The following is a 13,565-nucleotide window of genomic DNA, read 5'->3' as shown; positions in this document are numbered from 1 at the left end:
ACATAAAACTATGTAATGCAAAATATGTGTTATATTTTGGAGTCAAGAGGATTAAAGATCAATTCCCTTTGGTTGTGACTTCGTCAGGATTCATCAGTATCTTACCCTGGCCTTTATCTCTTGGGTTTTGTATCCAGTACTCCTTCAGATTTTGCTCCATCCTATCCTGAGATGACTCACTGTCATTTCCTTCCACTATCTCATGCTAAGTGACCATGGGCAGAAAAATTGTTTTCATCGGCTCCTTTTAGTTAACATTCTTGTTCCAGTAGGCTCGCTCAGATAATCTTTTTCACAAGTTATGAAAGTTATTTTATATCTGTGAGTGCCATGTTATTCTCCTGCCCTCCACCTTGGCACCAGTGTCCATTCCAGTCTCTGAGAAAAATCTGGTTTATGCTGACTGGGATGAAACTGAGGTGTTAAGTGTGGTTCTCCTGTTCCCCAAGACTGGAAGGAGTGGGATGGGACATGAGTGGCTATAGCGGTGTGAAATACATGTTTTTAGCAGTCCTAAATTATTATTGTTCATATTTCTTGTAATGTCTTTATTCTGCTAAGGAGATGCAGACGGATCACTCTTTACCAGCTGTCAAGGCAAATATTGCTGTATAGTCATTGCTCTCAGCAACATCCTCAGTGTCCTGGTGATGGGGTGCCTTGGAAGGACTGCGCACAACAAGCTTCATACTGCCTCTGCACTTCAGGCTCTCTGTGCTGTAAGTACACTATATAATGTGGTGGCTACATCTTGGCATTTCCAAGTTGGTTAACTAGGAGTGTTTTGACTTAACATCTGGAAAATTTATTGTGATTTTGATGATTTTATGATCCATCCATTTTAGGTGGATGAAACTGTATCTGGCTCAAATAAATCTGAAATATTGATTTATTAGACCCTATAACCAGCAGAATTTTCCATTATTGTTAAAGAAATTGCTATTTTTCCTGTAGTCCATTACAAGTGTGCTGTAAACAGCAAAAAGGCTGTAACTGACAGGCAGCATCTGATAAAATTCATTCTTTTGCTTCTGTGCTGAACAAGAAAGGGATGAGATGCTTTTGGTTATTTTGAAGATATATTCCCTAGGACCTACAGTAAGTCTAGTGGTATCTCTGAATATATATAGAGAGGGATGGTGAAACATTATTAGGTATATAGGTGTACATTTTCCAACTGTAAGAAAGATGTGTGCAACCTAACTGCACTCCCTTGAGCCGAAATAAACACTTTTGGAAAGAATTTAGCTGAATGGTTATTTTTGGTCTGGCAAAGAGGAAACCAACTGAGTGACTGTCATTACTCTGATGCTGATTACTGGAATTGACCAGCTTAAGGGCAATTTGCTAACTTCGTTTAAAAACAAAACTGGTCTTTCTGGGTCCAACTGTGATTTAGAAAGGGAGGAGCTCTAAACCACTTCTTTTTTTTTCTCTTTTATTTCTTTCTTTTTAGAAATAAATATAAATTATTTTAAAAAAAAGTTTCCTAGCTGAAAACATTATCCAAACCCCACATGCTGTGGGATTTAGGGAATTAACAGGATGATTCAGACATACAATCCTCACATTCATTCCCAGTCCTGAGAATTTTCCTTAAGGAATAAAACTTCTTTCCTGTACTTGGTCAGACACAAAACCAAACCAAATCCTCTTCTCCTTTTATCTTTTTCCTTTTTAAATTTTTACTGGAAAGCAAGACAACTAATAAACCTAACGTTAATCTCTGGTGCATGCTGTAGTCCAGTATAATCTCAGGATATGGGGGGTGTGACTTCAGCAGGCGTTTGCAGCACTCCTCCCTGTGAGCTCTTGACTGATAAGTTGCCCGACCGCTCCTTCCCTTTCCTCTCCCCTGTTCTGTGTGGAGATGTGTGCCAGCAGGGGCTAAAGGGTGGTTCAAAGTGTTCCCTTTTTATTTTTTTCTTAGGGAGCGGGACAGAAGGGACTGAGGCCACTGCTGTGTGTTTTGGTTTGCATCTCCATGAGAGGACAGGCCGAGGGCACTGCCTGAGCTCTGCCCCTGAGTAATAGAAAGTTGTGATATTTCAGCGCTGCTGCTCTCTTGATGTAACTCGAGTTTCCTCTTCCTATACATGGGGTGTGGGGGGGTGTTGGGGGTGTCATATAAGGTGCAGTGACTTTCTTTCTGCAGCAGGAATTAAGAGTACTCAGAACATGCAAAATTCCCAAGGTGTGCACAAAGAATCAGGCTGTGATGGATAGATTTCACTCTCTTTCCCCTTTTGTTGCTCTTTATCAAACACAAACAAACTCAAACAAAATATATCCTTTCATTTATGCAGGAAATAAAGTAAGTTAGTGAGATTCAGTGCTTGTACATACTGCAGGTTAGTTTAAATGCCCACATGCACATGTATTTTCTTGCTTTCTCCCTCTTAGGACTGCTTCCTTGGTGTTCCTCCTGCCAATTTGATTTAAAGATTCCTCTGACATAATCTTTAACATTTTTGAATTTATAGTCTGATTCCCCCCCTGTCCCTTGGTCATTCTTCCTCAATACCCAGCAAGTTCTTCATCCGTTCCCTTGGTCCCTCTTTTGTTCCTTGAATCAGGAAAAGTCTCTTAGCTTGCTCTAGTGTTATCTTGTCTCTGGTTGAATCAAGTAGTATTAAACTACCTGGGGATTTATTGATTTTCTTTTTTCATATATATGTATTTTTCCCATATTTTTTTTCCCCCATTATTTTCATTGCTGGGCTTCCCGGCCAAATTCAGGCCATGTTGGTCAATCTGTCTGACCTGTCTCTCCTCCATCTTTGTTCATAGAGTCTCTATGGGCTTCTTTTAAAATTCACCTGAGTTCACTTGATTGTTTCAACCTTCTCTGCTGTTCTGATCCTGTTCCACAGCTGCTTTTCTTACCATGTCTTCAGTTTGGCAGTAGTCCCAAAACGGAGCAAGTTTACTAAATACTTTGCAGGATTTTCCCTTTCGCTGGCATAGTTCTAAGCAACTAGATCCACAGCTGCATTACTTACTGCATTTTAAAGACAAACCCAGCCTGATAGGAGAATCAGAGGGGCTGCCTGCAGTAGGTTACCTTTCACCGCATTCCTGATTCCCATTTTGCTACACCAGATGCTGCTAACATCTTTGTCTCTTAGGCGCTTCTGTAGTCCTGTGTCTCTCCTCCCTTTCCTCTAGCTGATGTTTTACCGGTGTTTAAATCCACGTACAGTTGTGTTTTTATTACACACAGAGATGGAAACTCTGCCGAATGATTCCTTTTCATTCTCCACCTTCCTTTTGTTTTGTCTTAATATATTCAAGGGGGAAACAGGAGGAGGGATGGAAAAGGAAGGGTTCGGTCTAGACTTCCAAAGCAATTTCCTTTTCCCTACGGAGCACAGCTCATTTCCTTCCAGAACAGTGTGGCTGGGAAGTTGCACATTTCTTCTCAGCACTGACTTTCCTGAAATCTGTTGAGTCAAAGCACAGCTACTAGGAGTGGTCCAGAGGACCATAAACACAAGCGCATGAGTGTTCTTCCCTCTCTCGCTGCTGAACAGAAGAATAAACAGAGATTAATGGGGAAAGGAGAGGGTGGCCTAGATAAGCAGCCACAGGGTAGAAATGTTGAAAGAAAACAGACAAATATCCATAGACACACCTGCACTGGGGTGTTTCTGAATTGTGGGGCCTCACAAGGCTTATTTTTGCCATAAACGTCTCAAGGATAGAAAACTTAGCAATGGGAGGCTGATGATTTGCCTGAGGGTTAATTACAAGGTTTTGACTTTGCAAAAAAAAAAAAAAAAAAAAAAAGTGATAGTTTACAGTTGTAACTTTAACTCTTCATACACTGCATTTAGCCAAAGACAGGAGAGTTTATTTCCTTAAAATGCATTTACATCTGCTGTTTTTGAATCGTGTCCCATTTAACAGCTTCAACCATTCTTACTAGGTTTCTGTGTTTGCTTTAAATCAAATTAATAAATTGCTTTAAGTCTAATTCAAACCAGAGTGAAAGAGTAGCATAGCCATAACTGAGCAACTCTCCTGTGAGTTCAGGATGCTCTCTGCTTAAATTTTTCAGGTGAATTAAACTCAGTTTGGAAAGGAAATGCTTAAAAAAAAAAAAAGAAAAAAAGTGATGAGATCATAATCTTTCAATTCCATGGAGTTTCTAATTTAGTTGGTGCCTTTATGTGTTTGTTTAGTTAAGGGATGAGATTTCTTCTGGGTTAAGAGTGTGTGGAGCCATGAACAGGAAGATGAGCTGGAATCTGACTACGCACTTAATTTAAGATAATTATTTCATCCATTCAGTTTGGCTTTTGCTTAGCAAGACAAAGTTACATGGTCCTTGTTGTCCTGCCACTGGTAATTGCAGATTTGTGTCTGAATAACTGGTACTTGTTTCGGAGTCTGAAATAGCTTGTAGCTGATCTCTTGTGTTAATTGTCAGAAAATGCACGATGAAACTTTAGAGGAGTACTTCCAAACTGCTAGGTATCACAGGACTTGAGTTAGCTGATCTTGTTTCAATAGCATAACAGATGAGGCAACTGCGTCCCAGACCCTTTAACTTGAATTGCCAACTACAGAAAACCTTTCTGATATTAGGCACAAGGTAAAACACCACAGTGTTTGCACCTCTCAGGCTCGATGACAATTTTTCATGTGAAGGAAGACACCTGGCTTAGGAAGAGGTTGTGTGCAGGAAGGCGTGCCGGTGGGGGGTGGTTACTACATCCACTTGATCATCCTACACTGGATAGTGCCAAGCTATTGGGGCCTCAGAATTTGGGACTTGCTCTCTGGCATGGAAGACTTTATAAGGACAAGAATGTCCAATTATGATATGTAATGTAATGTAAAGACCCTGTTATGGAGCTCAAGCTGCAAATTAGAGACCTTTTTTGTGAGGGTAGGGGATACTTCTTGCTTGCTTCAGCCAGATTGCAGGTGGCCAGACTAGCAGTGGGAGGTACAACTTTTCTATTTGCAGAGGTACCTCTGAAGTGAATAGAAGTATAGCTGGTAGCTGAAGGTTTGTGAGTTAGTTACAACCTTATTGTAATCCACCCAGGTCTGTTGGACTGGTTTGCTTGAGTGTTTGACAGCTGTGGCTGGCAGGAAAACCTCTGCTCTGTTAAAGGCGGTTCTGGCAGTCCCAGGTATTCAAGATGAAGCGGAGGTGGGGGGAAAAAAGATGGTGATGACATTTCTACTGATATCATCTGTCACTGAGTGATCACTGTGGGCTTTTTTTCTTCCTGAAATGTGTAACTCTATGTAGATGGGATTTTTTTTTTTTTGGCCTGTTTGCTGTCTATAGTAGGTGCTAAGGCTGCATTTAGTAGATCAGGTGAGGCTGAGAGGTAAAGGTGCTGCTTTCTGAGAGGGAGAATGGTTACATAACAAATACAAACGATTTAGAAAACATACTTTTGTAGCTGTGATCTTGGCATTATTGGGGTCTTTTAATACCCAAAGCAATGTCAATGCACTTTGACCAAGAGGAGAAACTGCAATAGTAGGTAACATTTTTACCCTGCCAGGAGAAGATAGGCCAGTGTCTCACGTTTTCAAACAATTTTTCATCTTGTTTTTCCAAATATGCACACTAATGGTACTTGTGGCGTCAGGGGGAGACAGACCTTTCTGGTGCAAATTGAGGTTGTGAGTGTTTTCATATATATAGTTGCTCAGTCTTGCAGGAAGCAGGGCAGTTTCAGAGAAAAACCAGTTGTGTTCCTGGAAAGCCAGGATTTGAAGCAGTGATATGCTAAATGCGGAATGAGGCACAGCAAAATACATGGAGGCATAGGTGAAAATTAAAAGAAGGAAACCCCCAAGGTATCTAGTTTTGGTGCCCGTCATCTGCTAGGACTCCAGAATGCCCAGAGAAAGTAACTCCATCTCAGAATTCCTCAGGTCTTATATTGGTGAAATGAGGACAATAAGCAAAGTGCCTTGAGTTCTAGGGATGAAAAGGTACTATATAAAGAATGAGTTTATCACTATTAATAATAGTATGATTATTGATTTATTCTCACCATAATTTTTATATCAGACCTAATTATTTTTTTTTCTGTGGATGGTGTAAGATGCAAAAAGGTGCAAAAACATTATAATTTCTTTGGAGGTATGCACAGGCAGCCTGTAAAGATTTAGAATTCTTTGCTTTGTCCTAGGATGTAACATAGCCTGTAGCAGTAAAGTCCTTTCAGATCAATATATTTCAGCAGAATTGTTTAGTACTTTCCCACTAAATGATCAACAAATAAAACACACTTGAAAAGGAAACCAACACTTACTTTCTATTTTTGAAGTTGTTTCATATTTTGCAAAACAAGATGGAAGAGGCTAGGTCTTGTATAGCATCCACATCTAAAGAACAGTATGTCTTATGATTAACTGATGTCAGTAGAAGAAAACAGATAAGAAAAGTTACACTTCTTGTTCTCACCATTGCATCTCGATTACTCTTGTTCCAGCTGGCTCTTATGCAGAAGGTGCATAAGAATGCATGGCCATCTCTTTGCATCAGTTTTGTGTGTTTTTGCATCAGGAGCAGCAGTGTTCAGCTCTTATCTCTAGACTAGTAATGCCTTTCCTGTCAAGTGCCTCCTTTTCAGTTTTGCTGTCTCAAGAAGAATAAAATGCATTTGCATTTAAAAAGTTAAGCATGCTTTTAGCAGTTTCTAGATTTGGAAAAAACTGGTAACTGGCTTGTTTAGTGAACGGCACTTGATTGCAATCTCTGATCTTGGAACTGGTTGCTGGGTTTACCTGCCTTCTTTCAGGGCTATTGCTGAGCTCAAACGGGCAAGACTCATGCAGATAACTGATGCTGAGTGGAACTGGAAATGTGTATATAAATGTTACTTTTGGCTAGCACTTTCCCCCCATCACCTCTTGTACGAATGTGATGAAAGCTCGCCATCACAAAGCTGGTTTGAAGCAGGTGGAATAACATGTTACACCATGGACAGAAAGTGTTTTCAATGTGAAAGAAGTCTTGGAGTTTCCTAAATAATTGCAGGAGTAATTCTTTCTTCCCAAAACTTCAGGAGGTGGACAGAGACTTGGGGCTGTGTATCCCTTGACTCTTGCTAGCTTTACCTAAGCATTTAATAGGTGCTACAGAAACAAGCGTGACCAGAGAACCATACTGCTTCTCAGAAAGTAGCTTTTTGAGACGTGGCGCTGTTCATTTTGTGCCATGCTGGTAGCCCTGCTAAAGCAGCTCAGAGTGAATCCCTCCATCACAAATGCATAGAATGTGTTGAGGATGGATTATAAAGGTACGTCTTCCTCCCACATCACTAAATTATTTCCCCCTTTCCTACCCACTGCCCTTTATATCAGAAACATTACTGCATATACATCTGGGAAATTAACAGAATGTTTGTTTTACTCCTTTTCAAAGTGTTTTCATGGTCTTAGGTGAGTGTTTGACTTGTATTCATTGGCCCTTGCAGAAGAGACTGTGAAAGCTATTTCCTCTTTCCTTAATTAGAGCATACAGAATATCAGGTTTCTGAGCAGTGAATTTCCTCTCAGGAGATAGGAGAGCATATGTGGTACAAGGGTTGGTTTTGTAGACTGGAGAAGTTGGTCCTTCTGTACTTTCCAGATACGTTCTTAAGCCAAACTTCTACTTTTCATGCAGACAGCACAGCAGTCTTTTTTTTTTTTAACTTCCCTCTGGTTCCTGCTCCTCCTTCCCTCCCCCAGGTCCCCCACCAATGTTTCCCCCACTTCTTCCCCCCTCTTCCCTCCCTCTTTCCCTTCCCTGGCCTCCTTCTCTCCCTCTTTCCCCCTTCCCTCCCTTCCCCCCTTCCCTTCCTCTTGCCCTCCTTCCTTCACCAGCTCTTCCTCCTCTTTCTCCCCTTTTGCCTCCTTCCCCCTTTTCTCCCCCTCTTCCCCCCTTCCTCCCTTTCTCCTCTTCCCCCCCCCTTTTTCTTCCCCCCTTTTTCTTCCCCCCCTTTTTTTCCTTTTTTCTCTCTTTTTTTTTTTTTTTGAGTTAAATAGACAAGTAGAGAGTTAAAAATATCTGAGTGAGTTCCTAGGAGAGTGGTAATAGAAGTGCGGTAGCAAAGATGGAGAAGGAAACGGGCCAACCTAGTTTGTGTGTGTAACTTGATTTGAGTCAGCAGAGCTCCACCAGAGGTAAAGCCAGCCCTCTGCTTTTATGCTGGTGTTTTCATGCATGACTTGTTTGCAGTCCTGGTGAGAAAGGGAAGAAAAAGAAAAATGGAGAGATGTTTCTCTCTCTTACTTCGTGTCCTGGTCTTTAAGGTCATGTATTTTTATAACTGCTGCTTTGTCTGTGTGAATGGGCAGATATGAGTCTTGGTCTGTCTTCTCCTTGTGCAATGTCAGGAGGAAGTTCAGGTTGGTATGCTGCTGGGGCCAGCCCACATCCTTCACCCACGCAGCCTGGTGAAGCAGTTGCACACATCAATCAGGGAAAACCCTCAGCTCTGCGTGCCGTTGGAGCAGGTGTGTGAGCTCACAGTGACATCAGATGACTGCCATGTTGCTGTGGGGTGGCCACTGGTGCCTGGTGTGTGTTCTGTGTGCAACAGGTCTACCTCCTGAAGGAAATTAACATCTTTGATGCAAAACATAGAGCTCCAACACTCAGACCACTGACTCCTTTCCTCTCACAGATGCTCTGGGGTAGAGCAGAGGGAAAGAGTGAGGAGAATGATTTTGCAAAAAATTGCAAATCTCCATACAAAACCCCCTGCCTAGTGCCATGCTCTTGAAATTGTCAACCAGTTACAAGCATTGCAGAGGGAGGAAGGGAGGACCAAGGCTGTATCCAGCCAAAAGTGAAGCTGGCTAGATCAGTCGTGACCCAAGGGCTGGAGAGTTCTTGAAGCACAGGCAGATGCTGTGCTTTGGGGAAAAGTTCTTGCGAAGCTACTGCTTTTGTCTCCATTTAGTGTTGGGTTGTTGTTTTTTTTTTGTTAAGCACCAATACTGCACTTTGTTTTCTTTCCTTGAAAGATGAACCCGGAATAAACACACACTCACCTTAACCAACCCTTCTTATTTTGGTGTCTCATGGTTTGTAGTATACCAACACCTGGCTGTAAAGAAATTAACTGTATGAAGTGAAAAAAGTCTGTGCTTCCTCAAGTGGAGCTGTTGGCTTTTTCCAGGTTCTGTCTACCTGGACGACCTCTGTTATGGAGTGTGAGGCAAACTCTGTCCCCCTGTGCCCAGGTAATTGTGGAAGTGCATCACTGGATTACTTTGCCCCTGGGAATTCAGCAGTGGCTCCAAGTTGTGTGAGTACATAAGGGAGAGGAATGTGATGTCAGCTTCAGGCACTTCAGATACAATATCTGTATACATAGCCTTTATTTTGCTAAAGGAATGGAGTTTATTGGAACATAAGCCAGTGGGCAGAGGAGGAAATCCAAGGAGTACTGAGATGGTACGTGCCTCCAGTCTTGGGCATGCTGTTACACAGTTGGCAGAGTGACATCTCCACCATTTGGGGGTGGGGGCAGAGTTTCAAAAGCTTAATATCTCTAAAAATGGAGTTTAGAGTATCTTTCCATCTGCCTGTAGCACTCTTCCCCCTCAGTGCCTTGGGGACAGCATGTATATGTACCATACTTCCAGCTGCAGTCCAAACCTTGCTTATGAGCAAGTGTATGAAGAAACTCAGAGAATTTAACTTTCAAATTAAATGGCTTATCCAATTATTTTATCTTTACATGTAAGCAAGAGAAACCAAAATTTCAAAAAAGAGTGGTGTTAAGCATTGTAGACATCCTTTCTAAGAAGAAAAAAACAAGACACTTTTTCATCCATTAACATTTTGAAGCCTTCCTGATTCAGTGTATTCACAGACATGTAAAAATTACAGGGTAAGGGCCTAGCTGGGAACAAATTCCCCTTATATCGCCATGCCGACAGTGTTCATGCTGCTCCATTTCACCTACAGATAATAATACAGGTAGGTGCCTAGACCCAGGAAAGGAGGTGGCTTCAGTTCTGCTGTGTACAGTTCTTAGATACAGTAGAGCACTTCTGACTCCTACAAGATATTTTCATCTTTGACCCACTGATTTGTTTTGTTTGGTGATGAAAGGAAATGATTTAGCAAGCGTATAATTGAATATTGCCGTGCATGTTAGTTTACATAGGTAATGAGTCCATCTTCAGCTACATTTTATAACTTTTTGTTAGTGTGGCTTCTGTGAAAGGGATCTGAGTCCTTCTGCTATAAGATGTGAACTCACCACTAACCAAACAATTGAGAAGAATCTTCCTGTAGGGAGAAGTGTCATCTCCCCCACCCCACATTTTTGTTTTTCTTTTCTGCCACTGTCTCTTGAAAACAAACTCCTAGACCAGCTGCTTCACTGTTGTGTTTTTTGCCTTCCTATAGGATTCAGTCTCTGCTTGTTTCACACTCAGGAGCCACATGAGTAGCTGCGGCCCTGCTTTAAGGTGTAGGAATTGCTTTCCATGCACTTGGACAGCATTGCACAGATGCTGACCCACAGGCTGAAGCACAGGAGAATAACCACGTGATGGTCACGGAGGGGTCGCAGCATTGCTTGGCTTTACCAGCTCTGTTTTGCTACTTTATCATACAAATGAGCTTGCTTTCCTAATCAGGTTTTCACACAGTGAGGGTGAAACAGGCTGGTATAGATGGCGGGAGACTTGAAGGGGGATAGGGACAGAGGGGGAAGAAAAGAAAAAAAGAAGAAAAATATTTGTCAGGCTTGATAGTGTTAATGCAAACATAAAGAGAGAAAGGAGGAAAGCAATGTTTGGAGAGCAAAGAGTGACCTGACAAATGTGACCTCTGTTTTTCCCAAGGGCTTCTGACTTTGAAACCAAAGCTGGCTTTAATGTTCACCAGGTGCCATCAGGGTGTTTTGATTCCCCTTAAGGAAGGGAATTAGTCTTATAGTTTCAGCATCTGCACTTCAGTGAACTTCAGCGACAGGGTGTATTCTTGTTCAGATCATAACTCTTGAGGTTCAAAGGCCATGAGCAGCTTAATAATTAATTCTCCTACTTCCATAGGAGGTGATGAACGCAGACCTGTACTTCACACAGGTTTTGCCACAGGCGCCTTTCCAGTCCTGTCCCTGCTCGAATGGGGTCCGCCTGAGAATCTCTGAACAGCCGGCTGGAGCAACCAGAGAGCTAGGCAGACACAGCACAGAAGCAAAGCTAGCAGTAAGATTATTCCTCATGCTAAAATAATACTTTGAAGTTCATATTTTGTCAGCTGAGATTATATTATTATTTCTTGGAAGAAGTAAGATGTTATTTTGCTCAAGATATATGGCTCTTTGTCCCCTGTTGTTATATAAGCAAATTGTTATTACTTATCATCCTCTTTCTGGCTGCTTCCTCTCCGTGGTAATTGTGCCTCTGATATTACCCTCAGCCCTGCTTGTGACCTGAGTGTCGCATATAGATTTTAGCTCTGCAGGTGATTGTCTTGTCCTGCAGAAGAAGGATTAATAGGAATATTGCATATTGTCAGCCAGAGGAAACGACTGACTGACCGATATGTGGGGCCTTTGCTCCCCCCACCCCTTGCCCCTTTCCTCTGAGAGGCCCAGGAGCCCACTGTTCCTGGATGGCTCCCCTCCCCTTGTGAGGCTCAGGAAATTCAAGCGGCATATGCAGTCCCCTGGTGCAGAGGCTGTGTTGCAGCAGGGAGGAAGTTTGGGTAGGCAACATGTCCTCTACAGAAGATTTTTTTGGGGGAGGACCTAGGGCTATCCAAAAGCCAGTTCAAGATCATTGAAGTGGTGGTCACAGGAGTAGTGGGGTGGGAAAGATGGCCTTGAGAGACCACATCCAACGATGACTCTGTAATATCTGTGGTTCTCTCAGCCTCAGTAGTGTAGCAAATGGATTTTTTAGGAACAGAATGTAATAGTATCTCTAACACCTCTAGTTGTACTTCAGGACCATGCGGGTCCAGAAATACAACAGGATGACTGCTCCTGCTACTTATCGGTATGAAACATCCTGCACGCAATATCTGCTACGTGGTCACCTCCTGCACTCAATTATCTGTTATACAGTCCATCCATTTAAAAGGGTAGGACTAGAGCAGTTTCAACAAGAGATTTGGGATGCTCCTGTGCACCAAAGATCCAAGACACCTAGCGTTCGCTGAACTGAACATGATGATGTTGTTGTTATTAATAATTGCATTTCATATTGTGGCTCAAAATGCAGCTTGTCTTTATCTTTGTGTAGAAGTGTTCAGTTTATACTGTAGTAGTGCTTCTTACTTAAAGTGGGAAAATTGTTGCTTAAAGTTGTATTTGCATCCAGAGGGAGTATTTTATTAATTAGTAAATAATGATATGATGAAATTGAATTATACTGCCTTTTTTTTCCAGTCTTACTTTGAGGAGTGCGTGCTATAAAAGTGTATGCACAAACAAATGGCTGTCCCTGTCCCTAAAGCTTAGGCAGACATGTTGCAATATAATTTAATTTAAACGGCAATGACAGTTTAGAAAGGAAATACTGTGCAAAGGTAGGGAAGGAGTATAGCAGTAAGAGTGTACTTTTATGAGTTTAAAATAGAATATTAGAAGCATATTCCTATAAACCTGAGTCACAATATTAACATGCAGATATATAGATACATATTAATATCTTGTTAGCATTAAAAGTTCAGAAACTGTCTTGAAAATTTCCAGCCCAGGCACAAAATCTAGGTGCCTTTTCTTTTTACTTCATATTAGGATAAAAAGCTTGCAGTTGGTGAGTGGGATTTAGCCATGCTACAGACATTGCTGTGGGTTTTGGGGCAGATTATAATCACTAGGGAGACTGAAGTGTATTGAAAACCAGAAAATCTCAACAAGCCTTTTAAATGAATTGTTGAAGTCCTCTAAGAGGATTTTAGAATAAAGGTATCTGAATGCATTCGCACATGTGAGGAAACCTGAGTGCGCATGTGCTTTGCTGGGCCCTGGTCTAATTTCATGTCATACTACCATGAATTAAGCCTGTGTTACTGTAAAGTGCATATTGACTTTGATAGTGCCTTCCGAATCAATTCAGAGCCCTTATTAGCATAAGGAAACTTCTGCTGGAGAACATGGGCCTTCTTCAATTGCACAGAGTGATTTTTAAGGATGCTTCAACATTGGGGACTGGGAAATAGAGCCTGCAGGAGAATGTTTCAAAGTTGATTTGAATGGATAAGAACAACCAGTTTATCTTGGAAATAATTGACATGATTTTTTTGTATTTGTTGTTTTTAATGTAGCTAAAAAATAGTATTTTGAAATCTGAATTCAGAAGTCTGAAGTCTTCTCTAGTTTGTATTCACTGGCAAATTCTGGAAAGTTCACGAGCAGCAGCAAAAATAACAGAAGAGCAGTAATTCGAGAGGAAGCTGCCTCAATATTCACAGCTGAAAGGTTCTCCTGCTGCATTCCCAAAATTAACCTTCAGCCTCACTTCCCTGTAGCATAGTTCTGATTATATTGTTTAATGAACAACATCTGATATAATCTTTACTACTTTATTTTTTCACAAAGAAAAGAATTTTGTTGTTACAGTAGAATGGC

The 13,565-nt window shown here is 41.5% G+C and overlaps 1 protein-coding gene across 5 annotated transcripts in view; it reads left to right on the top strand.

The window, feature by feature from the left end:
- LOC142052967 (uncharacterized) overlaps positions 1-13,565 on the top strand; it is a 265,027-nt gene that overhangs the window by 208,883 nt on the left and 42,579 nt on the right. For all 5 annotated transcript variants that reach the window (XM_075083901.1, XM_075083902.1, XM_075083905.1 and 2 more), the window contains 3 exons: positions 562-719; positions 9,147-9,275; positions 11,038-11,193. In XM_075083901.1, the coding sequence (XP_074940002.1) occupies positions 651-719; positions 9,147-9,275; positions 11,038-11,193 (354 nt within the window). In that variant the 5' untranslated portion in view covers positions 562-650. The remainder of the gene's footprint in view (positions 1-561; positions 720-9,146; positions 9,276-11,037; positions 11,194-13,565) is intronic.

Source organism: Phalacrocorax aristotelis, chromosome 2 (genome assembly GCF_949628215.1).
Source record: "Phalacrocorax aristotelis chromosome 2, bGulAri2.1, whole genome shotgun sequence".
Lineage (NCBI taxonomy): Eukaryota > Metazoa > Chordata > Aves > Suliformes > Phalacrocoracidae > Phalacrocorax > Phalacrocorax aristotelis.
This window is presented reverse-complemented; position numbering and strand designations above follow the sequence as displayed.